The sequence below is a fragment of the Suillus subaureus genome (assembly GCF_016647635.1).
Source record: "Suillus subaureus strain MN1 chromosome Unknown BJ212scaffold_25, whole genome shotgun sequence".
NCBI classification, from domain to species: Eukaryota; Fungi; Basidiomycota; class Agaricomycetes; order Boletales; family Suillaceae; genus Suillus; species Suillus subaureus.
The window spans coordinates 569,775-595,091 of NW_024538581.1; the positions used below are offsets into that span (position 1 = coordinate 569,775).

Here is a 25,317-nt window from a genome sequence, read left to right on the forward strand (position 1 = left end):
AGAACTTGGCAAGACCCTCCAAGGGCTTCAACCACTTCACCCTATATTTTTCCTTCACCCTGGTTAGAATCATGCATAGTCCATTTCGTATTGCTCGGATGTCGGCGGCAAAGTCCAACATATGCAATCTTCAAACGCCGTACTGATATGTGCGCAATCGTCGTTGGCATGTGTATCCCAGATGCTGACAATCAGACGGGGCGCAACAATAAACTGGTGCAGAATTGATGAATCCCTCCGAGAGACTCATCACTGCCGGCTGTGGGTGTACTCGTTAGATCTGATCTCTATGGAATAACGACATCATCATACTGGAATGTTGGCCCATAATACCGTCATTAAGATTTGGTTTGTCAAATTCCTAGGGGGTTTCGTGAATAACAGAGAGCCAATTAGACGAAGGCGAACTTACAGAAGGAAGTATATGATATGACATCGAACGATCAGGATTATATATGTGTTAGGCTTTATTTGTATTTCTCTTCGTTCTCTAAGGTGTCTCACGAGGACGAGAACGGCGAGAATAACCAGGAAGATATCGAAGCATACGATCGGGATGGAAGCATAGATCGCAGGCATAGGCCCGATATTGAAGGAAGACGTGCAATACTTGACGTTCGGAGTTACTATTTCTTGCACTATACAACGAGACGTCAGCTTGCACGCAATCGATCCAAGTAGAAATTCACCCGAGAACGCTACGGGTCGACTATATAAGAATATATCCATCCCAACCGAGATCGCGACGACAATTGAGAACAACCCGATTAGCACATACAGTATGGACCTGGATTGGTATAGAGCATAAAGGCGCCAGATGAGAATGACTGCGGGTGGAAAATTGGTACGCACAATGATATACAAGAATGTATGACCTACCTTCCGCCAGCCAAAAATAAATTGAAAAGCCCCATTCCAATAGAACGGCAAGAACGTAGCCTGTTGCGGTTGCGTGGTAAGCGAATGCAGTTCATGTTGAAGACAGTATACTTGCAGCTGAATGAGAAGTCAGTGATCAGGTTTAGCTGTTAAATGAACTCCCGACGTACGACTAAATCTGGGTCAACCCGGAATCCTTTAAAAAAAGAAAGCACTGACACACTCACCCGTTCAGGAATGTACATTAGACCTCCCCCTAGTGCTAGTCAGCTAATGATGGCTCAGTTGGCACAGCATCACATACAGCAGGCGCAAAGCCTAGGGTCAGTGTCAGCCTACAATGTAGTCACTGGATGACACAACCACCGCGACGTACATTGCAAGGAAAACACCAAAATATCGAACCTGACGTAGCAACAAAATAAAAAATCACGAAGCACTTTGACAAGGTGGAACTTACAGCGAGGTAGAGATACGTCATCATTGACCATTTTCTTGTCTGGACATACGATCAGTGTCCGGAGTTTGATATCATTGGGGGTTGAACCTACCCAAACAAACTTGACCTACGACAATTTGAGCATGAGTACTCGACCAAGGGAAAATAAGCTTGTCGTTACCTCTTTCTCGAAGTGAAGTACTAGATCATCTTGCGCTCAGTTGCAGTGCAATGTTCGTGAAAGCTACGGACTGTACTCATAGGATATCAATCCAAAGATCATTACTGGAAAAACAATGAAGTTCAGCATGATGCTTCGTTCACAAACAAGTCAATTGACGGACTTGCTATATTGTTGTTCCATCGGAGAGCATAGGCAACTTCTTCATCCGACATGAGACTATGCAGATCAACTGGTGAATTCGAGGTGTGAATGCGGTGTCGTCGATCACTGACGTAGATACTTATAAACCACATAGTTTCGTTATCTTGCCAGGGTCGGTGGTCGAAAGAAAATTGTACGACATTTTACGAATTGGCGTCACCACACTTGTCGGTGTCACGACGTTCTCAACAATCAGCACCAATGGAAGGGTCAAAAATATCAACACTCACACGACTGACAATAGTCACAAGGGCGCATATTCTTCTCGTAAAAGCCTATCTAGTCCTACATAGACTAGGAACCATGAGATGAAGTCCCACCACCATCATTATCTGAAACTTTGCATGTGCCAATCAAACCTCAAACTGAGCGCTCGCAGGCTGAAAATAGTTTGACGCCCATATGGCAAACCGATATCCTGGATAGACATTGTTATGATACCTTCGAGTGTGTGGAAACGGGGAGGACAGCGGTCATCATCGAAAAGCTCTATCTCAGACTTAATGACTACCCCGGCTGTATTTGGAGATATGATGCGGCACCCGACCTGTGTACCCGACCGGCTGAGCGTTTCCCGTGCTACACACTACCGGTAGTAGCTGATACGTTGTATATGTGCTCCTGGAAAGTAATTTTAGTCATGGCGGCCCCTTCGTTGGAGTCAGCCACGAGTTCAGCGTTAGATCCTCGAACGCTAAGAACGAGGCATGGCCCGAGCACAAATATCTGCATGAATAAGGAATGTGCCATGATAGATGTTGATTCCCACAAGTTCTAAAAAAATAATGAGCAGTGGTCAGATGCAGGGCAACAGTCGCAGATCTACGGATTGGTCGATTTTGTGAATGATCGTCGCAGTTCATGGAAGTATGTTATGGCAATCCAGACTGAAAAATCCATGGTAAAAATATCCCACGCAGCGATGATTATTCAAGTGTCGGCAATCAGAGATTTGGCGTCACCAAGATGGACAGGAAACTCCCCGCCGCCTGTTACCATTTAGATCTAGTCAGAAACCAAACACGCTGTATGAAAGAGTATTCCCATGTAACGCACCTAGAACATTTTGAGGTCAGCACAAGTCGCCAACTGCCATAAGCTACATCTGCCGAAATATAAACATAGAACACTCATGAGGAACCAAAGTTGCCTGTGCCTCGATCGCTTGTCTTATTCCGTTGTTCTTGTGATATGCGATTCCGCTCATAGAAACCAGTTCGAACTATAAATCATTCTTAGTAGTAAGAGAATTACTCCGACAACGACACCTACCTCTTGTTTGACGACCGAATGACAGTGCTGGAGAGTACATCAATAATTCTTCGATTATTGTTACCATCTTGCTTGCGCCAATCATATATAACTGCAAGTTAACAGAGGATGCAACTGTGAAACCAGGGGCAATCCCAGAGTAAGACATCACGAACGTCGTCAGACTGCGAACCGAACAGCTAAAAAATGTTGTAATCAATTAGCGGCAACCAACTGGTTTAAGATTGAGGTCATATTCAATGGATAGTAAGCAGTAGACTGAGTCAAGTCGGTGGAGTATAACGATGGTGGTCGTGCCATAAATACCAGAATATACAACGCCTCTAATGTTCATCGCTGAAATGGATATGATGCGGAACAATGACCGTTGATAATCATTGATGGCCTTGATCGGCGCCGATGTTTTTTTCGTATGAAAGCAAGTAGAAAGAAGACCGAGAGAACTGTCGACTACCTTTGATTGGATCAAAGTGGGTGTGGAGCTGTGAGGGTGGAAGAGCGGTGTCACGCGTAGAATGTTCAAACACCGAGTTTTCAAAAGTTGTGAACATCGTGGGTTATTCCAATGCATAGGCCGTTGCCAAGAGGTTCTCGCCAGTTCAGGAGTCAGCGAAATCGTGTAGTCATCCTACAAAGGTGTGAACCATCGATAATTAAGTGCTCTCCCCACCTTGCTCGCTGGGGCCCGGGGAAGCGTGCCGGCTCGTCCAAGATCTGCCAATTTATTAGCAAGACACGAGAGAACTCAAAAACATGAAACATAAAACAGGTCGAAACGCACCAAACAGACAAGTCACTCACCTCTATCACATAGCTACCCACCATTAGCGCGCCTCTGAATCCATCGCTTCATGCACACCACGTCGATGTTTCGGTTGTGGTGTTGTTGGAGGGCTGATTGACAAAATTTGACAGACGTCGAGGATCATAGTGTATATCGACGATGCTGGCCCCACGTACTACCGTAGCAAGCAGCAAGTACCGCTCTCGACACTGGGATCAGTAATATTAGCTACAGCACGGTTTATTGCTCCTCACCTTACTGTGATTGCACATATCAGTGAATCACCTATAAAAATCGAAGACTTTAATGTGGCACCCTTTGTTTCCCTGCTATATTCCACCAACGCCCTCGTCAATAGTGGGATAGAACAAGTAATGTATTATTTGCGAGTGGCGCTAGGTCTGGTCTGGGGCCGTGGTTTCGAGCAGCTTCAAAACTTTCACCTGTGTTCATGAAGCCAGACGGAATCTGACGGATGTGCCAAATTTCTTGTTTGTCTAAGTTGTCTCCGCAACCAAATAATTGCATGACGCAATGACCACTCCTGCCTCTTGAAGTTGCCGATCGCGATGCGCTTGCACACTGGGGACAATCGTCGGCATCACAAGCAGACACGGGCTTCGTGCAATACCCGCACCAAGTGCACCAAGATTAAGTTTGGAAAACAATTTTTTCCCCCCACAGCTGATTGTGTTGACACCTTGGATTTATCCCCTCAATATGCCGTTTTATGCTCTCACGCAGGCAGCCGCAGTGAACGTATCAATGCACCCCATCAGTTCCGGTAAACCGTATCCAGACTTCAAAATCAACCCAAACGACAGCGAGTCTCGATCTTCTCACCCCTCTCAGACATTGAAGGGCATGCGCATTGCAGTATGGTTATTTGCGGTGGCAGTGGTGAGTCATCTGTCTGTAATGGTTGGACCTTTTCCTTGCTTTTTTTATTATCCTATTGTACGGCAATCGCAGATAGATCCCAGTAATAAGACCATTATCGCTCCCTGGTGAGCGAGATGGAACCTGACGGAACAGTGGGAATTATTGAGACATCCCTCCTGCTCTTGCAAAGGTTGCCACGCCGATTCCTGGTATAGAAGTGTGGTGGTAGTCTCTCGAGAACGGTATTGATGTTGAAAACAGCTTCCAGAAATCACAAGCCTTCTGCGGGAGTTCAAATGCTCGGGCATTCCATGCGTGTAGTCCCCTCGAGGCTCGAACTGACCGCATGCAGGGAAAGTTTCGTCATTCTCGTGGCCAGATGTAGTGAGTATTATGCACTGATTCCTGTCAGCCCCATCCAACTAACTGCACTCCTAGTATGTAATATTATCGGTCACCTTGGTTCAATACAACGATTGCAACAATTGTGAATTTGTTTCAAACTTGTTGAGTTCTCCGATCAGTAACTGTGATTTTCAGGTACCGTTTTTGAGAGCATTCAATTCTGGACATCCTACTTCGTGTTCGACATGCTGGGTGGTGAGCTACTCTCCTGTGGTTCCTTCAATAATATTATTTATCGATGACTCACTGAATCGTCATGCAAGTCATCATTATCACTCGGTTACATGTCATGTATCAACAATCCAGATAGATGCCGATCTTTCTCGTTGTAGTCTTTTTGGCTGTCACGATCTACTGTGGAGTTCTTCTTGGCAAATGACTTTAAGGGTAAGATTTAATTATGAACCAAACGTTCAAGGTGCAACCGACTCATGTGACGAATACAGAGGAGCTCGTCCTCTTTGACACTTATTAGTGCACTTGTCACAATTCTGAAGCAGTGCTGCAGACGCCCAACTTCTCATCGCCGAGACTTAGGTACTCGTCACTGTCTTAGAGCTCCTTGTCTTATGTCTGGCATTTTGGATTGTTATAAAACACTGCGACAAGATTGATCGTCTGGGACTGGTATACCGTGTTAATACAAAGTCACGTGTCTTGCTTTGCAGCATGAATTCGCAATTCAAATGTGTTTTTCCCGCTGAAGTTCTGCCCATTCTAGCTTCGTCGCTGTTTCTTGCTTCAACCTCGGGTTGTTGTCTCCAATCTCGGTACGTCAATCTGCGACTGGCTCATATACATCTGACTACTAATCGTTCCTGTAGGACTCGTCTTCTGCCGGAGTCCAAATATATCTTGGCGCTCTCCACGTTCTCGTGCCTGTGGAAATGTTTGTGCTGGGACCACGCCTCAGGTCTCATCCTTGGCATTCGAGGATATCACGCAAAGCTCGTGGCCGACATCGGCCTCGTCCGGCGAAGCACTGGCATGGTTACCCTCCGTTTTCCAGGAGCGTGCGACAATTGGCAGTGATGTTTAGCACGAGAACTCAAGATCCAAGTGATCAACATCAGTCAATAGTTGTCGGATGCTTTGGAGGGAAAACGAGAAGGTGGTTTGGGTATCTTATCGATCGTGGTACTGATTTAATGTTCCAACGACAGAGAAGAATAGGTTTGGGTGAATTAATATCATGTTGCATCACCATTCACACTTGCACAAAGGTCACCGGTAGGAGTGGTGGAAGCGTCCACGTGAAGGCCAAAAATCATGAGTGCTGATTTGATCTTCAATCGATACATTCTGCAAAAATGGGATCTCAGCCACTGAGCCATCTGTTCCGCAGGAAAAATCTGTCTGATGGTATCGGACCTGCAGACGTGTACATCACGTGACTTTTGGTTGACGCCCGAGCACAGCCGCGAACAGCGCTAAACACGTCAAAACACGTCCTCAGTTGCTACAAAGTTTAGTATTAGTCTTGAGAGCTTGACAACTTCAAGCTTGCACGCGCATCCACGATTTTCAGCAACTGGTGCGTTCAATTCACTAGTCACAACCTGCCATACTAATGAATATTACTACACAGCTAGACCAATTCACAGATGGAAACTTGTGCTTTAACCCCATTCGATCACGCTAAGGCTGACATTATTTTGCGATCTGCTGACGGTGTTGAGTTTCGAGTCTTCACACTTTTTCTCTCCCTTGCATCTCCATTCTTCGAGACGTTGTTCTGCCTCCCTCAGGCACCTGGTGGCGCCATCACCGATCAAGTGATGAAGGATGGTCTAGTTGTCGTTGCAATGTCTGAGGACAGCAAAACTCTGGATTTATTTCTTAGGTTTTGCTATCCCTCAACGCTGGCGGAGGATCCTTCTCTCGAGAACCTAACAGATGCCCTGCCTGTTCTCGCAGCTGCGAGGAAGTATTCACTAGGCCTGATCGAGAAAAAAGTATGTCAGGCCCTGGTGAATCCCAAAGTTCTCGAGACAGAGCCCCTTCGCTGCTTTGCCATTTCCAGGAATGCACGACTTAAACATGAAACTATCACTGCCGCCAGATACACCTTGCGTCAGCCCTTAATTCCAGCGTGGTGTTCAGAGATCGACCTTATCACCGCATCCGACCTTCTTGCGCTGCTAACATACCACAAAAAATGCATTACCGCCGTACAAACCTTATGGGACCTCAACTGGATTACAAATCATTATCGTAGTCAGAGCGGCTGCAAATGGCTATTTTGTTCAGGGTACTGTCGCTGCGGACGGGGTGACGACAAAAAATTCTTTCTATGGGGTGATGGTACGGTTACATGGTGGATAAAATATATGCAGGAAGTATTCGAGTTGTTGAAGGATAGCCCATCTGGCGACACTGTGAGGACTGCAGCGGACAGGACAGTCGGGGTGGTCAGGGCTGCAAATTGCACCGTCTGCTCTGGTCAGGTGAAGGAAAATATAGCAGAGTTCAGCAACCTGCTTGCTCAGAAAGTTGAAGAGATAGTTGCCTCGGTATGTATTTACCTTGCTCTGTATCACGGACACCAATTCTGATTTAAAAATAGATTGAACTGGAGATGGACTTTTGATCATCCTCATCCTGAGTAAGGTGGTATACGTTATTACGGCGAAACTCTTTCTGAACGTCATCGGACAGGTCGTCCAGAAGCGCTAGGAGTAGTACTCGAGACCATTGGCCCTCTATGACTTCCAGCAGTTGACTGAAACCGAATTGCAGGATGGGGTATTTCTACTGAGAGGGAATGAGTCCGAATGACTCCCAGTTCCTATGATTTCTTTTCTCCCCGCCTTCCAGAAACATTGAATATTTTTGATGCCGTTATTTGGTGAACATACGGACATATAATCTCGTACGTGACATAATATTTGTGGCCAAGACTTTCGTCCGTTCAGTAGTTTTTACTAACTTCCACTCAAGTCATTCCGACTTCAACCACATTGTCCTTTGTCACTTATCAAGAATCCATCCCTTGTTTTTCTCCATAGTCGCGAGTATGTTCTACTTGGCGCCCAGAAATATATTGCCTGCTATATCGCTCGTGTAAGAACACATCCCATGTGCGCATAGTCATAGTGGCTTGTGTTCACAGGATGTTGTTGACTCCCGTTGCAGGATTAAATGTTTTCTACTGTCGTTCAGGGGTCAATGACTCGAGGCATAACATCCTGGCCAAAGTTTGTAGTGAACTTAAGTAACGATTAAACTGTTAGGACATGTTGGCTACGACAAGCGCGACATGGAGAATGTAGATGGATTCAACATGACCGAAGTTCAACCTGACTAACGGATACTATACACTTGGAAGATGATCGGCAAAGACAAAACCAAAAGACGTAGGACCAAGTAGAGCTTTTATAGAGAAGTAAATGGTTGGCGGCCGCAAGTGAAAACTCAATCTTTGACATACAAAACACACGCATAGACTGTAAACGCAGATCAATGAAATCGCACATGACTCGACAAGAAAGAAATGCTTACCACTTCGAGATGCTCATAGCAATGCGAGCCAGGAGTAATTCCCATATATTTTTGAAGAATCCTTCAACCAAGTATCTATGAATGTGCCCGTTCCCCGTTCTTGAGCCTGCCGCTCCAACCGCACGATCTTTTCGGCAATGTCGTCTCCATATTCCGCGCATATTTGCTTCAGGATAATGTCCCGACTCAGTCCAGGATATTTGCTCATGGCTTTGAGCATATACTCCCCTAGAGCACAAGCACCACCCTTAGTATCAGTTGGCTGCGTCATCATCACACCGCGATGAGTCCGGAAGACGAATTTCGCGCCTAGATCGTCGATCACAAAGCGAATTCGTTCGCCGCTCGCAGTGAAAAGGAAGTAATCAGCATCTTTGTCGGCTTCAAGCATCTCGGCTTGACGCTCCGCAGCGGGAGAGCGTTTGCCCTTGCAGGGATTCACTCCAATATCTCGGAGAGTGAACCTCCCATCCTTTGGGAGGTAACGGATAAGATTGGCGACGGGATCCGAGTCGCTGAATGCCCAAAGGGGGTCTCCCTTTGTTCCGCTCAGACCCCGTGTTACTTTCTTTTTGCCGCAAGCCTTTTTGTGAACGGACCAGTGATCTTTCTGGCAAGATCTGGCGAATGCAACATCATGAGGGAATTGTGAAAAAGACGGGATTATAAGACTATTACGCACTGAGAACAATAATGTACCTCGAACTTGAGTTTTGTTTTGCAAACACTGCACACCATGAAGCAAACACCTTGTCCGATGTCTTCTGGCGTTTTCGTGCAGTTTTCGCAGCGGATAAGAGGTTTATCCCTAAGAGTCGTTCTGACATGCGCTATAGTTTCAGCGACGTATCCCTCGGTATTCTCCATAATGTGCAGAACTCCTTTTATCCCCTCGCTGCGATTGGTGATGTCATGCGTGATCGACAACAACGAGGATAGAACAAAATGCGCTGTTCATTGACTGTTAAGACTCGCATGATGTTCTATGAGCGGAAAACACTCGCCAATAAACTTATTCCTATTGATAGTCGCGACTTCGAACAAAAGCTTTGTGCTTTGGGATATCTGTTGTCGAAGTGAAACATCCAAGCACTCTTCCCACCGTGAATTTGGCAAGTTCGACGCCTGTTCCCACCATGAGTTTGGTAGGAATGCTGGCTTAGTGGATGACTCGGATATCTCCAAGACACGAGTGAGAAAGTCAACGAAGCCCTTCCCGCCCTGCGTTAAGAAGTTCGAAACTGTGACCTCTGGGCAAAGAGCACGACAATCTTGCCCCCAAATCGTAGGTGCTTCAGATGCCCCCTTCAGCCCTTCAAGGATATGTCTCCTCTGCTCAGCGACATTCAACAACAACCAGATGGTATCAAAGTGACCTTCGTCAAACACGCTACGCAGGATTCCAGCTACATGATCTTGGACGTGACGAAGATCCCGGTGGAAGAACTCGATGTCATCAGGAGTAAGGAAAGAATCATCTAAGAAATGAGAGATTTCCTTGAGGACGTCTGCTGCGGTTGACGATGCGATCGCCGCTTCCCACTCCTTATTCCACTTGAGCACGTCTTGCTTAACATCAGTAATGTTGAATTTCCGGGACAAGAGTGGAGGAAAAAGAGGCTTAGGTTCCTCTACAGCAGTGTGGTCCTTGATTGCCGATGTCATCGCTAGACGATGAGTGACTTGTTTGCTGCTCGGAGGGTATGGAAGATCAGGAACATTGACCGGATGCGTTTTAAAGCTAACGCCCCACGATGAAAATCGGATGCCATCATATCGATGGTCGAGTGAATAATAGTTCCATGGTCAATGATGAATCACGATAGTCTATAAGGAGAAGGCCCATCATCTTCCAGACGTAAAACCTGCGCTCTGTATGATGTAAAGTACTTACTTCTCACCGAGTATATTCCACTTGAGTGAGTCTTGCTTGATATCAGTGATATTGTTTTTTTGGACGAGAGGGCGAAGATCGTTAGGTTTCTACCCAGAGTGGCTCCTGGTTGCAGTGGCACTATCAGACGATGACTGAGTTGTTTGCTCGGGCTGAGTGTATGTGACTCATCGGGGATCTAGACCAGACACGTTGAAAGCGCTTTAGAATATCATGATAATCGGATGGTGGAAGGTAGTTCATGATCAATGATAGTAGTCCATAAAGAGAAGGTTCATCATCTTTTCAGACGTAAAGCCTGCGCTCTATACAGTTGCGGACAAGAAAACTTAGCAATTTTGATAGTTGCTCTCGAAAGAGAAGGCCACCAATTCGAAGCCTGACAGCGTTTTTGACCGTTACGGATAAGAAAACTCGCCAATTTTGGCAGCCGAAGAGAAGGTCACCAGTTTGAAGCTTGCGCCCTGTGTGCATTAGGGTAAACAACTTGCTTATCATCACCACGAGGCTCCATGCGGTCACGAACCTTCCCCTGAGTGTTGATACAGCGGCCTTGTCACAACATGAACCAGACATCGTTTATGAGCCTGAATTTTACATGTGCGTAGTATCATAGCATCTATTCATTGCTGCATTTGGACTCCACGGCAGAACAGACGATTGCACTGAAAGCGAACGAGTCACGCCTGCTAATAAAAAACAAAGGGATTCTCGCACTCACGGCAGCAATACATGAAACTAGGAATGAGTGAAGCAGAGCGTCAACGATCAACATAATAGCAACACCGATAAAAACTCGGCCATATGATAGAAGACATGAAAGAACAATGCAAGGATGGTGCTTGGAATTACAAGCAGCTGCCTTTTTATTAGCAGTAGTCACTAGTACAGTCAACAGACACGCAGTGGGCAAATAACACAATACCAACGAGTGGATTTGGCGACGGCACTGGCAGGTGTTGTCACGGCGGTGTCCCAGTCAGCTGCAGTTATACTATGGGTGTCGTGGACATTTCACCGGTGGCAGTAGTTTCATGGCGTGATGATGATGCTATAAATCGGGTTTCAACTTTTTGCTGTCCTTGGGTTTGAGTGACTTCAATCTTGCTCTTTTTGTTAAGGGTGGGGCGGCATATAAAGCCTGCAAGATAGTAGATACGTAAGCGCCGGAGGAATAGCTAAGTAAGTAAAATACCCTTTTATCCTTGGTGGTCGCAAGTTCGACGACAGGGGATTGGTGCGAGGAACTTTGCCTAGAGTGTTGCTGAAGTTGTGTTGCATCGCGGTCGATGGGAGGAGAGACGGGCTGGCGTACGTGGGCGTGACCGGAGACGAGAGTACTGCTACGACGACGTGCAGAGGTCCGGGCTGTGTATGGGCATGGCACGCCGAGATCGACCAGCCTGGCTTCACCGGCCACTTGTCGTCATTTTTCCCGCAGGTCATGTCGTGAGTCCATTGCAACTCAATTACATAACTTACGGCCTTGAAAATTTGCTTTCGGTTCTAGATCTCACCCCTCGATCAAGGCGACCGTCGACCACAACTACCATATTCTTCACATCCTTATGGTATTATAATTCGGTGGCCGAAGAAGAGAGCGAGTGGGTGCATACGATGCGGCCGATCCCTAAGGACTTGGCAGAGAGGATAAGGAAGACGACGCACTGGATTGAGTGTGCATTGCTAGCCTGTATGCCATGGCCCATGGCCCTGCAGGTGAGTTATTTATTTGTGGGATTTGCTTGTTGATCTCCAATCTTTTTTGATCATGGTGTGCCAATAGAATGTGACCATCTTAACCAGACTGGCTTGCATGGCGGCATGATGGGAGGCTGCCGGTGCTCATCGATAATATTAATATTGCCATCAATGTTTCATGAGTCAATCCGAAGAATCCAAAGTTGAACTTCCTGTAGCGCGAATCTTCTTGTCTTCAGTTTCTCGTTCTAAATCTAAACGTGGTGTCATATATTCACCAGGCATCATGTACTATCAACCACGGACTATGGATCACGAAGTATCTGGCTGTACGCATCACCATTCAAGCATCAGCTGCACTAGTACTATCGCGGCGGGTTTCGCATCGGATTTTACACTTATCACTTTTTGGTATCTTTTTTGTTGGCATTATCATAAGATAGCTGATCGAGGCAGAGAGCAAGCAGGTGCACATGAGGAAACAGATGCCGCAGACTGATGATCAAGGGGATTATGTGTGCTTGGAGGAGGGTCTTGACAGCCCAGACAGGACTGGCGAGTTCTCCGTTTTTTCTGTTGCAAACTTCCCTGGATTTTGCGTCTGGCTTTTTTCAGGCTGTACTCGATGTCACATCACACATATGTAGGCTTGTGTCTGACCTTGCTGGTCGTGATATCATGAAACTCCTGAACTGACGTATATGTAATTGGGAAGTTGCCTGGATAATGGAAACAAGTTGCCGAAATGGACGAACAGTTGTTTGATCATGTACAGTGTTTAATTTGAAGCATCCCACATGTGTACTAATTAAATGCCTCGTAGTTTCAAGACCAGCATCTATGATTCAACCGGGGGCCATTGGATTGACTTCCCATCTTTACTGCCCTCAAAATATTTACTTTGATGAATCACGGCTGGAACGGCCAGACAGCGCTCGATGATGGTATATATCTAGCACGAATGCTATCATGGCATCCACCAAGTTCGTCTGTTGCTCGCATTCATCCTCTAACGATATGACCTTAGTTTCAAATTCCCCTAGTTGGTGGCCGTTCATCAATTCGTATCGCATTTACAGCTATTTTGCAGGTTCGTGCAGTAGGATGGTAGTGGTCCGTGATGCCTCAATCTAACCTTGCCTGTGGTTTTGCAGTTGCTGCCTCTGTTGGAATGATATATGACTGGGGTGAGCATGATTATATTAGAGAACAGCGATACCCTTAAAGTGTTTTCAGCACTTACATTCGGACAAGAGGTACGTTGATGTCATGCTGGAGCAGCCATCTCGCTAATAATGGTCTGATAGTTTGAACTGGTCTGGGTGAGCAAAGTCTCACGTCAGAAGAACAAAATTAATTTGCAACAGAAGCAACGCTGGTCCCTTATGACCGTTCTGTATCTGAGTGTATTTAGCTCATGTTATAATTGTGGTTGGCAAGCTGTGCTGATGCTCAAAATATCCTAGGCACGCTATCTTGGAATATCATATGCTGTGTATGTTTGAACGCTAAGAGGCAATTGGCGTTGTGCTAATTGGTCATCTCTTCACAATTAGGATCACCATACTGTGTATGTCTTCTCACATACACCGCATTGGTTTCTTCTGACCAACGGCATGCAGTCAGTGTTCCGACAATTCCGGTGACAGACGCAGTGAGTACTCTGCACCGATGTATCATGTCCAAATGTCCAATTAACTATGTTCTCATGCAGGGGTGAGTGGGACATGACTGACTTGTTGGCTCAATAATGACTGCCGCAGATGTGAGTTTCTTTGTAGTGGTGATTCTCCGAGGCTGATCACTGAGTTGATTTTATCAGGCCTCACTATGTATCTTGTGCTAAATTGGACGAATGTCGTCGTAACTGCAATATTAGGCGGTGAGCTACATAGCTGCAATGCCTTTGCTGGACTGACATACCATGCAAGTCATCATGGTCACGCGATTATATGCTATGTATCAGCGATCCAGGAATGTGCTGATATTCCTCATCGTCACCTTCCTGGCTGTCAATATTTTCGATGGAGCGATCGTTGCAACAACAATGTGGCATATTTCCTCTGGTAAGCTTTAGCTATGGATGAAAGACTCGTGTGCATTAGGCTTATTGATGAATACTAGAGGAGCTCATTCTTTCCGGCAACTATCAGTGCACTGCCGGCTCTGAGGGAGACACCCTACTTCTAGTTTCCGTGGCTTGGATAATCACAACTGTATGGGAGGTCCTTGCACTGTGTCTCGCCGTCTGGATTGCTGTAAAACACTTACGTGAACTGCGGCGACACTCGGCAGGAGGGACTATCGGGGACTCCTTCATGGTGTTGATACAATCTCATGCGGTTTACTTTGCGAGGTGAGCTTATAATGTGAACGGATTCTGGTTTTCCGATTAAAGTTCTGCACATGCTATGCAGCTTTGTTGTTGTTTCTTGCTTCAGCCTTGGTGCTTTGTCTCCAACAATCTCAGTATGTCGATCTGTCACTGAATGCTCCATGCGACCACGGCTCATCATTTCTATAGGACACATCCCTGAAAACTCAGATCTATATTGGTTCTTCGCAAATTTTCGTAGTCGTGCAGTCATTTGTGCTGGGACCGCGCCTAATCCTCAGCGTTCGAGAACATCACGCTAAGCGCGTGGCCGACAACGATGCAGCAATTGGGATGACTTCGATCGCTTTTCAGAAGCGCGTGCATGTGTCGACCAGCAGCAGTGTGTAACACAAGAAATGTTCGATGTGATGAACACACCGCAGGAAGTGGGAAAATTCATTTTGATTCAAGTTTCGTTGTAGTACTAGTATATAACTTTAAATGCAGGACGAAGGGCTTCAGCCAAGGCACGGATCCGATTACGAGGAACGTCCGACAGAATATAGAATTGCAAGTTCCTTCAATTGAAAGGTCGGTCATGTGGCATAAAGAGGCAACATCGACGTGTGCGTCGAGTCGCCGTTGACATTGGCTGATAGTGTTCATAACTTGTTTGTAGCTACGTAGCACGCTGAACTCGCACAAGAAGTTTTCTTTTCGCACATCAATGAATCGTACACGCTCAATCCTCGAACGGGACTCGGGAAGTATATATATACATTCCTACGTCCTGGCTCTTTTACGTGGATTGCACAAGAGATTTACTGACAGGAAGATTATCAGCAGTAGGACCAATGAATTTTACATTCCATCTGTTATCTTGAATTCACTCGTACATGCATCCGTAGCAATCACTGTAGTCGGACTGTCTCGGACAGCATTCGGTTTCTCTGCTTCAATAGCTTGTACTGAGCACTGCTTTATTCTTCCGCTATTACTGATTGTCTTAGAATTTGATTGCTACGTAGTACTGTGCGTAGTTGACTTGAAGATGAAACAATGGATAGAATGGATAGAATCTATATACTTGGCTCCGACCAATCTGCAGATGAAATATAGCGTCATGTCATGATTTTGTCTCATTTTGGGCTTTCTTTGTTGCCAGCTCCTTCTGAAGCCAAGCAGAAACCTCTCTGGCAGCCTCCGAAGGCCTGCTCTTCTGTGACATCAAATAACCCTGCAGAGCAGCCATCGACACCTCACGCTCCGGAATAGCTGACGCAAATTGTGCAGCAAGCGCAGAAAGCTGATCGCTCGAGAGCTTTGGTGCATGTCCACGATGGCGCGTGCCTGTGTACGTGAGAGCCGCGCGTTCAGATTTCTCAGAACAGGCTGAAGGAGATGAGGGAGGGGAGTCGGCGACATCATCTGGGACGCCGAGATCAATTAGGTCAGTGGAACCTCCGTCACATATAGAGCCATTGAGATGCGACTGAGCAGGATTCGATTTCGGTTCTTGGTCGTCATCTGCAGGAGTCTTGGGCGAGGAAGGAAGGTAGAAACGCTTGAACAGCTCGTCTGCCTGATATCTGCTCGCAAGCTTAAATTCGACGTGGAGGTCCATACGACCGGGACGACATAGAGCAGGGTCAAGGGACGAATACTTGTTCGTCGTAGCAAACAGTATCCGCCCCTCTTGTGCGCCAATACCATCTAATGCGTTGAGTAGACCGCTGAGTGACACCTTGCTAGTAGTGTGAGTGGGCGTCCTCGGAGAGCTAGGGATGAACTCGGCAGTTTGGTTGGGTGGTGTAGGAGTGTCCTCCCGCGAAAGACTGTTATGGAGAGCAGCGTCAATGTCTTCCATGAGAGCGATGCATCTCTCAGGCAGATCTGAAATGAGTTCTGAAAGTCCAGTATCGTCAAGGCCGCTGCGGGAGAGGGAGATGATATAGACATCAAGTTCCAGTTCGCCCGCGATGCTATGAATCAGAGACGTTTTCCCTGAACCAGGTGCACCATACTGCAATGGCAATTCGATGAGCGTCATAAAAGAACTCTTCAGACGAAAGGATCCTACCAGCAAGTAACCACGGCGGAAGGGAATTCCTAGAGGTAAGTTCAATCGAATGTCGACAGCTTCACTCCAAGTATAAGGTAACGCACCTCGTTCAGCATACCACTTTTTACTGGCAAGGAAATCTTGCGCGTCCTCAACGACAAGTTCCCGAATTCCAGGATCTAGGATAATAGAATCTAGAGGCCGCTTGCGTCTTGTAGCGAGTTCTCTCCAGCAATTCGCGCTGCAACGCGTTAAAAGGGGGGAACATCAATTTTGTGTAGGACTCACGAATCAGAAATATAGACAGTAATGGAGCTGCCTTGCGCATCCTGATAGGCCTTTTTGGCGTCTTGTAGGATGGTGTTTAGAATGTCATGGTTACGCGTGAAGATGCTGTTTAGCAGCAGATAAAACAGACGGTTCAACCAATATGTGGAAAAAGGTTACCTGATATTCAACGAGTCCCTGTGGTTCGGGCCCCAACCAGGTATTGGCTCCGAAACACGGGTGATCCGCATCCATCTGTATTTGTACCATAGGGTATAAGACCCAGAAAGTGCTGGCAGGTAACAGACTTTGGGCATCCCAGATGTGTCAGACTCCCCTTCAGAATCGGGGACGTTCCCCGAATACCTTTCGCCAGTGCTAATATTTACGTTGCGCACATTCTCTGTAGACCCACAGAAAATATTTAGAATAATATGGTAATGGTTGATCGAAGAGCTTACTCCAGGATGGTTGCTTCGATAGCCAAATCATCATCCATTCTGTCAAAATAACAGCCCATGTTATTGATTACCGTGTAATCGATCAATGGACACTCACTGTAACTGTCATCGTGATCCTCAAATGACGCGGTGAGAAAGAAAGAGTCGATTGTGGACGACCAGACTGTGGCAAGGAGGCGTCGGCAGGTCTCAAAGAAGCTACCGATGATCAAAAGCTTCGCCCAGTCTCTCAGAGCAGAGATCGAAAGAATGAATGAGATCAATGGGCCGAATCCATTCAGGGGAGCAGGTTCCGTCATATACGATGAGGTACCATTGGTAATCACGGTAGCGTTTGGACTTGAAGTGTTCGACGCTGCAAGCTGCAGAAGCTGCTCGACGAGGTCTGGGATGGACGCCAGCTTGGACTAAGACTTGGGAATGCGGATGTGATCCTTGGAATACTGTACACAGACACATCTTATATGAATGTCATGGCCGCCGGACCCGCGCCTGATGCATTTTGGCTACTAAACTGAATCACTGATGGAAAGATGATATCTGACAGTGGATGACTCGACCGTGGGCGGGGCGTCAGTTGAATAGCGCCCAAAGCCCACATTGACATAGAATCAAGATTGCCGAGGCTCAGGTAGTGTGCTTGGCGAACACGTTCTTGATACCTATATGATAAGTGATGTACAAGACTAATCGATTGAGTATTTTTTCTGTGACGAACGGAGTGGACTTGTAGCGGAGTGGTAATTTTAGCGCCTGCGTGTCTTGACCCTTGGGCGTTTTCCGGTTGTTTGATCCGCTACAGCAACTCCTGCAACACGTTGAGCCGGGTCATTATCTCCGCTGCTGCTTATACACAATCAAGAGCTGAACAAAATTATCTGGCTCCTCGGTATTTTCACTAGCCTTCACACCACGGTCATGACAGACCTAGCCGCCGAACGCGTCTCCCTTGACCTGACACATGTAATCTGTGCGTCAAAAGCAGCCCACGTTCCTTTACCCTCGCCAACTTACAGGTCCAGATAATGCCTCTTCAGACACTTCATTTGTACTTGCACTACTGACGCTGAGTCCGATCCTTCTGATGGTGGGAGTTCAACCACACACCGCAGCTTCGCGAGCGCTAACACACTTACAACAGCCTGCGTATGCGGTACTCGCAGTACATACCCGTGAATTGACTATCATCAACATGTGGGCTGGACAACTCCTTTCAGAGGGTTTAAATCTGGTGCTAAAGCACATTTTCAAACAGGAGCGTCCAGTTGGTATGTATTCATTTCCAAAACCATTCCCACATAAAGCTGTGTCCAAGTCTTAGATGACCCTTGAAATATTTATGATCAGATAGCCACCTTCACCTTAATGGTTACGGCTTTCCCTCGTCGCACAGCCAGTACATGGGCTATTTTTCTGCATTCCTGATCTGTCACGTGTATTTTCGACACCGGTTTGCACTCTCAGGATCTGTCGTGCTCGATCAGCTTTTCCGAATAGTTGTCTACCTTGGATTAGTTGTGTGGTGTGCCATCGTTGCCTATTCAAGGTGTGATTCTAGCTGGAATTGTTGAAACAGTGGCTCTGGCGCTCAATGTTCTGTCAGATTCGCCTTGCTGTACCATACGCCTCATCAAGTTAAATGGGGCCTGGGGATTGGCATAGTGTTGGGTGTTTCACATTATGTGTGTACAGAACTACTCCCAGCTAAATTCCCGGACTCTATGTTTGGACGAATCCGATCTGCCATCGTAAATCATCCGATAAGCGTGTGGTTACAGCTAAGGGATGGCTGGGGCGTCTGGGCAGATGGTGGGAGAGAAGCCGAGTGGAAGCAATGGAGAACTGAATGGCTGAAGCAAGCATGCACGTCTGGCGGGGAAAAGGACGGCATGAGCTTCGCTGCTAAACCCCTTGTGTTTTATCAATCAGATGTACGATCGCACACCATATCATGATCTTCTTGGATTTTACCTACCCCAGTGCATATCAGACTTAGGACGGACTGTTGTGCACATCATAACCTGCCCAAAGCAAATGATTTCCCATGAGCAAAAGAAATCTTTCCTCGTGCAAGCCTCAACTCAGTTTACTGATCTGAGTACTGTTAATTGACTCATTCTAATTGGTCTGCCTAATCGTACAGCCTGGAGCCTAACTATCTCAGGGCAGTTTGTTACCAACTTTGGCTTACACCGCCTTCTACACGACTCAAACATACACTTTGTGACTCCCTTCACTAATAACTTTGTAAATGCTTTTCGCCACATCAATAGATCTTCAGCAGCCCACTCCAAAGATGACATGCCAACTCCACCCCCTCGAGATTAATCCTAAGACTGGGGAACCATTCCTCCGGCTTCCAGCACCACACCAGAGCATCATTCTCACCCCACCTCGACAGGGTAGATCAGTCTGTGCTCATACAGCATATGAACGATCCCGCTATTTACGGATGGATAGAAGGACCCCCAAAGCCGTATCTACCAGGAACACGCGGACTTTTGGATCCAGTTTGTAAAAGAGGAATCAGATGCTACTTTGGAATATCTACGGAAGAGCGCTGGTGATTTCCCTAATGGTCCGCTTCAATTCGTGGGTGCAAGCCCTGTGCGGCATATTAGGGAAGTCAAAGAGGATGGGACGGACGTTCTTATAGGAGATGTGAATTTCAGAAGAAGTCCATTCGAGGAGGTATTAGATGAAGTAGAACGGAAGCGACTGCAGGAAGATAATGCAAAGAAGCAAGCGGGGGACCCGACGATCCAGTATGCTATTGGAGGTACGTTGGTTCTCTGGACTTATGACGGTTGTCTAAGACTATTATGTTTTCGTTTGCGATAGACTGGCTTGCTGCGAGCCACCACGGAAGGGGCATCATGACTGCAGCAATTGGTCTCTTGATGACCGCGTGGGGGATCCCTAGGATGGGAGTTCGCCATGTTGTAGCGTACACTTTTGCTGGGAATATTGGTAGCAACCGAGTTTTTGAGAAGAACGGCTTCGCGAACAGAGGGCTGTTCGACAACGGGAAAACGGTCAGAGGAGAGAAGAAGGTGATGACCCTTCTTGAGTGGAAACTGGACGAGAACAAGATATGATTTAGTGATCACGTGCAATTAAACCCTATCTTACTATGCGTCTGACTCCAACACCTCCCCCACTAGCGTGGGACTCGGGGATAAGTTACACTCATCAGCCACCTATTTGCTAATCCGAGATCCACCCGCAGATCATAGTAGACAGTATGGATGCGAATATGGCCCATCAATCAAAACATCATGGAGGCGATGACGATAGCCACCACCCCCAAACTATGGGACCTGACCCACAGGAACTGCCAGAGTCCGCGAATAGCCTGAGACCGTACGTTCCCAGTTAAATCCATCATATCCAAATTAACAAATCACACAGAACGGGTGCTTATGCTTGGTGCAAAAGCCTGAAGGTACGTGGATATGTTTCAAATATCAAGACACCTCCACCCCGCTAGATACGATATGAATTCATGGGCAATAATGATACCTGCAAAAGGTGCACACGCGCCGGTCAGGAATGTGACCTTCCGGGACGCAAACCACGTCGGTGCCTACCGTATGTGCTCATTTAGTTTTCAGCTGAGCAAGTTAAGACATTACTCAGGAAATGAGAACACCTTTTGATCCAAATTCGTGAACAAACTACTCAAATTCAGAACCTTATGGCTCAGCTCGATGCTACCAAATGATTACCCAAACAGGAGGCTTCTCAAACGACTCATCGACGGGGAATCTGGAAGACATGCGTGCGGAGATCCAGAGCCGCGACGTAGCAGTGACCAACAAGATGTCTGCCCTCCCAGAATTAATGCGGAGGAGGGAATGCTTACAATACGCCATAAACGACATCGAGCAAGGTATGACGACTATACTTGCACAAATGGGATCCTAATTGTCAACCCAGATTTAACTGGGCTCATCACTCAATGCAACCAATACCCAGTTTGTAGCGGCACGTGCGGAAATATCTACAAATGTATATACCACGGACCAGACGGCGATGTGGAGGTTCGTGCGGGTGTTACAGTTCCCCCGTGGTTGCTGTCGTATTGCTCACCCGCAGGTTGCAGCCAAAACAATTCGGCCACAATTCTTCGATGCTAAGGTAATTCCCTAAGGTTGTATGACGGACTGATTTGATCAAGGTTTCTTAGGCTTTTCGAAGAGAGCTTGGAATTTGGAAGAGGTTGTGACACTCTAATATCTTAAAGTTCATGTGTACCATTCGAGAGTTTGGCCTGTCTGAAGCTTTGGTTGCTCTGTGGATATCCAATGGCACTCTGACATCATTTCTCAACCAGAACAACGAGACCCTCAGGCTGCGTGATCATCTACGTCTGGTGAGCACTTTAAGTACGTTCCCAATATGCACATTCAAGCTCATTGTCCCATACTCGAGCTCAGTGACATCGCCTCCGGCCTCAACTACCATGAGTGAAAAAGTGTATGTACACCGGAAGATAAATTATTTCCTACTCTAGTCCATACGTTCAGCTTGACTGAATCCAATCATTCACGGAGACCTGACAGGTGTAAGATCACTCAGGTGATCCACATATCCCTCATAATGACGATAAACTGCAAGACCAATGTTCTCATCGATGGCGACGGAAAGGTATATCTTGCAGATTTTGGCCTTGCAGGAACTATAAATCAATTGACCGGTATGACGTACCTCACAGAGCTGACCTGTCGTCCAGGAGCAATAAGATGGACAGCTCCTGAAATTCTCTCTGGGGAAGAATCAACTTCTGCAGCCACCACTCGAAGTGATATGTACTCCTTTGGCAGCATCATGCTAATGCAACTTACTAACTTGTCCTGTAGGTTTTAACGGGAGTCGTCCCTTGGTGTCACTTGAGCAATGACACCGCAATTCTGCTGAAAGTGATTGAAGGGAAAATACGTCCTCGTATAAATGTCACTGACCAGCACTGGAATTTCATGGTTTCATGTTGGTCCATGATACCCATTTATCGACCTTCTGCCGTAGAAGCACTTCAATTTGTTGCTCACGAAATAAGCTTGCTGTGGTTGAATGGCGGTCTAGTCACAGATATATCCTTGTCCAACGACTGTTGTACGTCTCTATGCTCTTCTTGCCCCAGTCCTCCTTCAAGTTCATACCCATACGTTTGCGCAGTGCACTTGCCAGGCGCGCTGCCGTAAGATTGGAATCAACTCTTAGGGGCAGGATACTGTAGACCCTGGTACGCATCACACTGATGCACTAGAGTTTATTTTGCTGGCAACTTCTCATCGCAGGCTTACAGTGGATGGATCAAAACCAACTTCTTGACAATCATAATGTTGTGGTCAACAACTCCAGCGAGAACTGAATGACTGAAGCAGCATGCATGTCTCGCACGGAAAAAGACGGCACGAGTTTCACTGCTAAATACCTTGTGTTTTATCTATCAGATATATGATCGCACACTATATCTTCTTGGATTTGCCTATCCCAGTGCATGTCAGATTTAGGACGGACTGTTGTGCACACCACAACCTGTCCAAAGTATATTATTTCTCACGAGCAAGGGAAATATTACCTCGTGTAAGCCTCAGGCCTCAACATTCAACAGTGAGTTCAGTGATCTGGGTACTGCTAACTTAAAGGAACGGCTCGTTCTAATTGGTCTGCCTGATCGTGCGAGAGCCTAACGGCCCTATCTCGGGTAATTTGTTATCAACCTTGGCTTACACCGTCTTCTACATGACTCAAACATACACTTTGTGACTCCCTTCACCAGTAATAGTCTGTATAAAGGTTTATAGCCACATCAGTAGATCCTCTGCACCCACTCCAAGGATGGTATACCAACTCCACCCCCTCGAGATTAATCCTAAGACTGGGGAACCATTCCTCCGGCTTGCAGCACCACACAAGAACATCATTCTCACCCCACCTCGACAGGGAGATCAGTCTGTGCTCATACAGCATATGAATGATCCCGCTATTTATGGATGGATGAAAAGACTCCCAACACCGTACCTACCAGAACACGCGGACTTTTGGATCCAGTTTGTTAAAGAGGAATCAGATACTACTTTGGAATATCTACGAAAGAGCGCTGAGGATTTCCCTAATGGCCCGCTTCAATTCGTCGGTGCAAGCCCTGTGCGGCATCTCAGGGAAGTCAAAGAGGATGGGACGGACGTTCTTATAGGAGATGTGAACTTCAGAAGAAGTCCATTCGAGGAGGTATTAGATGAAGTAGAACGGAAGCGACTGCAGGAAGATAATGCAAAGAAGCAAGCGGGGGACCCGACGATCCAGTATGCTATTGGAGGTACGTTGGTTCTCTGGACTTGTGACGGCCGCCCCAAACTATCATGTTTGTGTTTGCGATAGACTGGCTTGCTGTGACCCACCACGGAAGGGGCATCATGACTGCAGCAGTCGGTCTCTTGATGACCGCGTGGGGGATCCCTAGAATGGGAGTTCGCCATGTCGTAGTGCACACTTTTGCTGGGAATATTGGTAGCAACCGAGTTTTTGAGAAGAACGGCTTCGTAAACAGAGGGCCGTCCAACAACGGGATAATAGTTAGAGGAGAGAAGAAAGTATTGACCCTTCTTGACTGGAAATACGACTTGGATGAGAACGAGACGTGACTGTATTTCAAACTGTTTATTAGTAGTCACGTGCAATCAAACTCGGCTTGATAAGATGGGCCATCTGAAAATTCAGAGTTTGTTTTGTACGATGGTCCCAAACTTTCCTTAAGCTGCATCTCATCTGAATTCCCTGGGTTAATACGTTTCATCCGTATGCGGCGCTCTATCACCAAGGTGTATACTTTCCTTCATCGACCAATGTCAACCTCCTCCCTTCCACCATCACCTATCCCTCTTCTAACGTCTGTCGCATTATACAGACAATGGCGGCAGAGAGCCTTCGATGAGGGTAAATCTGTGGGTTTCGTACCGACCATGGGAGCTCTTCACGACGGACATTTGTCTCTTGGTGAGCACATCCCACACACTTTTTCTTTGAAGTCTATAAATACCTCCTTACTAATCTCGAACCATTCGACTCAGTCCAAAGGTCGCTAGCCGAGAATGAGCTGACAGTTCTTTCCGTCTTTGTGAACCCAGCCCAGTTCGCTCCGCATGAAGACCTTGCCACGTACCCTCGCACCTTACCAGGAGACCTGGAACTCCTTACAGCACAGCAGGTTACTGTGGGCGACGCCGTGAGGAAAGCCTCTGCTGTATTTCTTCCCTCGGTCCAGGACATGTATCCATCGGGTATAAGCCAGGATGTTTCAGCACAAAAGGGCGCATTCGTTGAGATGAAGGGATACGGACATCAGATGGAAGGCGCAAGCAGGCCAACGTTTTTCCGAGGTGTAGCGACAGTTGTAACCAAACTATTCAATGCGGTCCAGGTGAGATGGCCTCTCCGCAGGACGCACCTTAGCTTGACGATGACTGTAGCCCACGAATGCGTATTTTGGCCAGAAAGATATTCAGCAAGCCTTACTTCTTCGGAGACTCTGCAAGGACCTGCTTTTCGCACACCCCGAAGCTGACCATGTCCATATTGTCCCCACGACCCGTGATCCGAACGACGGCTTAGCTTTATCGTCCAGAAACGCGTATCTCTCTGCGAATGAGCGGAAATTTGCACCTGCGCTTTACAAGGCCCTTAAACACGCCGAGTCTGCGTGGTCGAACAGCGAGTCCAAGGACCGATGCATTGCAAAAGCTGTCGCTGTCATTGACGAAGTAAAAGCACAGGCTGCCATAGACGGAGTGGATGTGCGGCTGGATTATATAGAGATGAATGATTCAGAGACATTCGATGTTTTGAACGTATCTTCGAACCATCAGTTGGTAGGAGATATACCCGTGATTCTGAGCGGTGCGCTATGGGTTGGGAAGACCAGGTTGATTGACAATATCGTAGTTGGTGACCTCAATCGTATAATAAGATAGCTCGCAAGTAGATGCAGCTATGGCAAGATTACTAAATGCTGAAGCACATCCAGAGTCAGACTACTGTCCAATTCATTATTTGAAGTTGCCGA

The 25,317-nt window shown here is 46.8% G+C and overlaps 10 protein-coding genes across 10 annotated transcripts; 7 read left to right on the forward strand and 3 right to left on the reverse strand.

Moving 5' to 3' along the window:
• Positions 1–43: 43 nt before the first annotated feature.
• On the reverse strand, positions 44–1,953 carry BJ212DRAFT_440848 (uncharacterized protein). Its single transcript, XM_041343214.1, has 13 exons — positions 1,775–1,953; positions 1,663–1,718; positions 1,571–1,603; positions 1,500–1,519; positions 1,431–1,445; positions 1,340–1,378; positions 1,256–1,284; positions 1,184–1,197; positions 1,103–1,135; positions 880–939; positions 413–827; positions 313–361; positions 44–259 (listed from the first exon to the last, which is right to left on the reverse strand). The coding sequence occupies exons 2-13, from the start codon at positions 1,712–1,714 to the stop codon at positions 131–133; spliced, it is 888 nt and encodes a 295-aa protein (XP_041190961.1). The 5' UTR covers positions 1,715–1,718; positions 1,775–1,953; the 3' UTR covers positions 44–130.
• A 3,844-nt stretch (positions 1,954–5,797) lies between these two features.
• BJ212DRAFT_441012 (uncharacterized protein) lies at positions 5,798–6,461 on the forward strand. The gene has a single exon (XM_041343215.1). It carries the CDS (start codon positions 5,934–5,936, stop codon positions 6,324–6,326), a length of 393 nt encoding a protein of 130 aa, XP_041190962.1. The 5' UTR covers positions 5,798–5,933; the 3' UTR covers positions 6,327–6,461.
• Positions 6,462–6,650: 189 nt separating this feature from the next.
• BJ212DRAFT_1301397 (uncharacterized protein) lies at positions 6,651–7,636 on the forward strand (the record flags this gene model as incomplete). The annotated part of the gene is made up of 2 exons (XM_041333121.1): positions 6,651–7,559; positions 7,613–7,636. The coding sequence occupies 2 exons, from the start codon at positions 6,651–6,653 to the stop codon at positions 7,634–7,636; spliced, it is 933 nt and encodes a 310-aa protein (XP_041190963.1).
• Positions 7,637–8,250: 614 nt separating this feature from the next.
• BJ212DRAFT_1578623 (uncharacterized protein) lies at positions 8,251–10,260 on the reverse strand. Its single transcript, XM_041342223.1, has 4 exons — positions 9,552–10,260; positions 9,230–9,497; positions 8,548–9,167; positions 8,251–8,492 (listed from the first exon to the last, which is right to left on the reverse strand). The coding sequence occupies exons 1-3, from the start codon at positions 10,210–10,212 to the stop codon at positions 8,561–8,563; spliced, it is 1,536 nt and encodes a 511-aa protein (XP_041190964.1). The 5' UTR covers positions 10,213–10,260; the 3' UTR covers positions 8,251–8,492; positions 8,548–8,560.
• Positions 10,261–15,261: 5,001 nt separating this feature from the next.
• Positions 15,262–17,994, reverse strand: BJ212DRAFT_1369209 (P-loop containing nucleoside triphosphate hydrolase protein). The gene is made up of 7 exons (XM_041336211.1): positions 17,347–17,994; positions 17,250–17,288; positions 16,969–17,191; positions 16,810–16,914; positions 16,626–16,762; positions 16,540–16,568; positions 15,262–16,482 (listed from the first exon to the last, which is right to left on the reverse strand). The coding sequence occupies exons 1-7, from the start codon at positions 17,546–17,548 to the stop codon at positions 15,586–15,588; spliced, it is 1,632 nt and encodes a 543-aa protein (XP_041190965.1). The 5' UTR covers positions 17,549–17,994; the 3' UTR covers positions 15,262–15,585.
• On the forward strand, positions 17,984–19,210 carry BJ212DRAFT_440473 (uncharacterized protein). The gene is made up of 5 exons (XM_041343213.1): positions 17,984–18,219; positions 18,272–18,336; positions 18,391–18,517; positions 18,597–18,795; positions 18,853–19,210. The coding sequence occupies exons 1-5, from the start codon at positions 18,168–18,170 to the stop codon at positions 19,202–19,204; spliced, it is 795 nt and encodes a 264-aa protein (XP_041190966.1). The 5' UTR covers positions 17,984–18,167; the 3' UTR covers positions 19,205–19,210.
• Positions 19,211–19,545: 335 nt separating this feature from the next.
• BJ212DRAFT_1518232 (uncharacterized protein) lies at positions 19,546–20,402 on the forward strand (the record flags this gene model as incomplete). The annotated part of the gene is made up of 3 exons (XM_041341690.1): positions 19,546–19,659; positions 19,737–20,028; positions 20,091–20,402. 3 exons carry the CDS (start codon positions 19,546–19,548, stop codon positions 20,345–20,347), a joined length of 663 nt encoding a protein of 220 aa, XP_041190967.1. The 3' UTR covers positions 20,348–20,402.
• Positions 20,403–21,792: 1,390 nt separating this feature from the next.
• On the forward strand, positions 21,793–22,285 carry BJ212DRAFT_1252873 (kinase-like domain-containing protein; the record flags this gene model as incomplete). The annotated part of the gene is given in 3 exon segments (XM_041329731.1): positions 21,793–21,816; positions 21,870–22,107; positions 22,125–22,285. Coding segments are annotated over 3 exon segments (423 nt in total), but the record flags the coding sequence as incomplete, so codon positions are not given.
• An 808-nt stretch (positions 22,286–23,093) lies between these two features.
• Positions 23,094–23,899, forward strand: BJ212DRAFT_1276184 (uncharacterized protein; the record flags this gene model as incomplete). Its single annotated transcript, XM_041331265.1, has 2 exons — positions 23,094–23,574; positions 23,637–23,899. The coding sequence occupies 2 exons, from the start codon at positions 23,094–23,096 to the stop codon at positions 23,897–23,899; spliced, it is 744 nt and encodes a 247-aa protein (XP_041190969.1).
• Positions 23,900–24,100: 201 nt separating this feature from the next.
• Positions 24,101–25,225, forward strand: BJ212DRAFT_1276068 (Pantoate-beta-alanine ligase; the record flags this gene model as incomplete). Its single annotated transcript, XM_041331259.1, has 3 exons — positions 24,101–24,251; positions 24,326–24,675; positions 24,725–25,225. The coding sequence occupies 3 exons, from the start codon at positions 24,101–24,103 to the stop codon at positions 25,223–25,225; spliced, it is 1,002 nt and encodes a 333-aa protein (XP_041190970.1).
• Positions 25,226–25,317: the final 92 nt, after the last annotated feature.

Excerpts from the sequence above, each read along its gene's own strand:
- BJ212DRAFT_1578623 (XM_041342223.1), bottom strand. The coding sequence starts at position 10,212 with ATGACATCGGCAATCAAGGACCACACTGCTGTAGAGGAACCTAAGCCT. Across the intron at positions 9,498-9,551 it reads CAATAGGAATAAGTTTATTG|CGCATTTTGTTCTATCCTCG; the intron begins GCGAGTGTTTTC and ends GTCAATGAACAG. Across the intron at positions 9,168-9,229 it reads GAGGTACATTATTGTTCTCA|ATCTTGCCAGAAAGATCACT; the intron begins GTGCGTAATAGT and ends TGCATTCGCCAG.
- BJ212DRAFT_440473 (XM_041343213.1), top strand. The coding sequence starts at position 18,168 with ATGACAGACCTAGCCGCCGAACGCGTCTCCCTTGACCTGACACATGTA. Across the intron at positions 18,220-18,271 it reads TGACCTGACACATGTAATCT|ATAATGCCTCTTCAGACACT; the intron begins GTGCGTCAAAAG and ends TTACAGGTCCAG. Across the intron at positions 18,796-18,852 it reads GCCATCGTTGCCTATTCAAG|ATTCGCCTTGCTGTACCATA; the intron begins GTGTGATTCTAG and ends ATGTTCTGTCAG.
- BJ212DRAFT_441012 (XM_041343215.1), top strand. The coding sequence starts at position 5,934 with ATGTTTGTGCTGGGACCACGCCTCAGGTCTCATCCTTGGCATTCGAGG.
- BJ212DRAFT_440848 (XM_041343214.1), bottom strand. The coding sequence starts at position 1,714 with ATGTCGGATGAAGAAGTTGCCTATGCTCTCCGATGGAACAACAATATA. Across the intron at positions 362-412 it reads CATATCATATACTTCCTTCT|GAATTTGACAAACCAAATCT; the intron begins GTAAGTTCGCCT and ends GAAACCCCCTAG. Across the intron at positions 260-312 it reads TATTATGGGCCAACATTCCA|CCGGCAGTGATGAGTCTCTC; the intron begins GTATGATGATGT and ends GTACACCCACAG.
- BJ212DRAFT_1369209 (XM_041336211.1), bottom strand. The coding sequence starts at position 17,548 with ATGACGGAACCTGCTCCCCTGAATGGATTCGGCCCATTGATCTCATTC. Across the intron at positions 17,289-17,346 it reads GGATCACGATGACAGTTACA|AATGGATGATGATTTGGCTA; the intron begins GTGAGTGTCCAT and ends TTATTTTGACAG. Across the intron at positions 16,483-16,539 it reads TCCGCCGTGGTTACTTGCTG|TATGGTGCACCTGGTTCAGG; the intron begins GTAGGATCCTTT and ends TTGCCATTGCAG.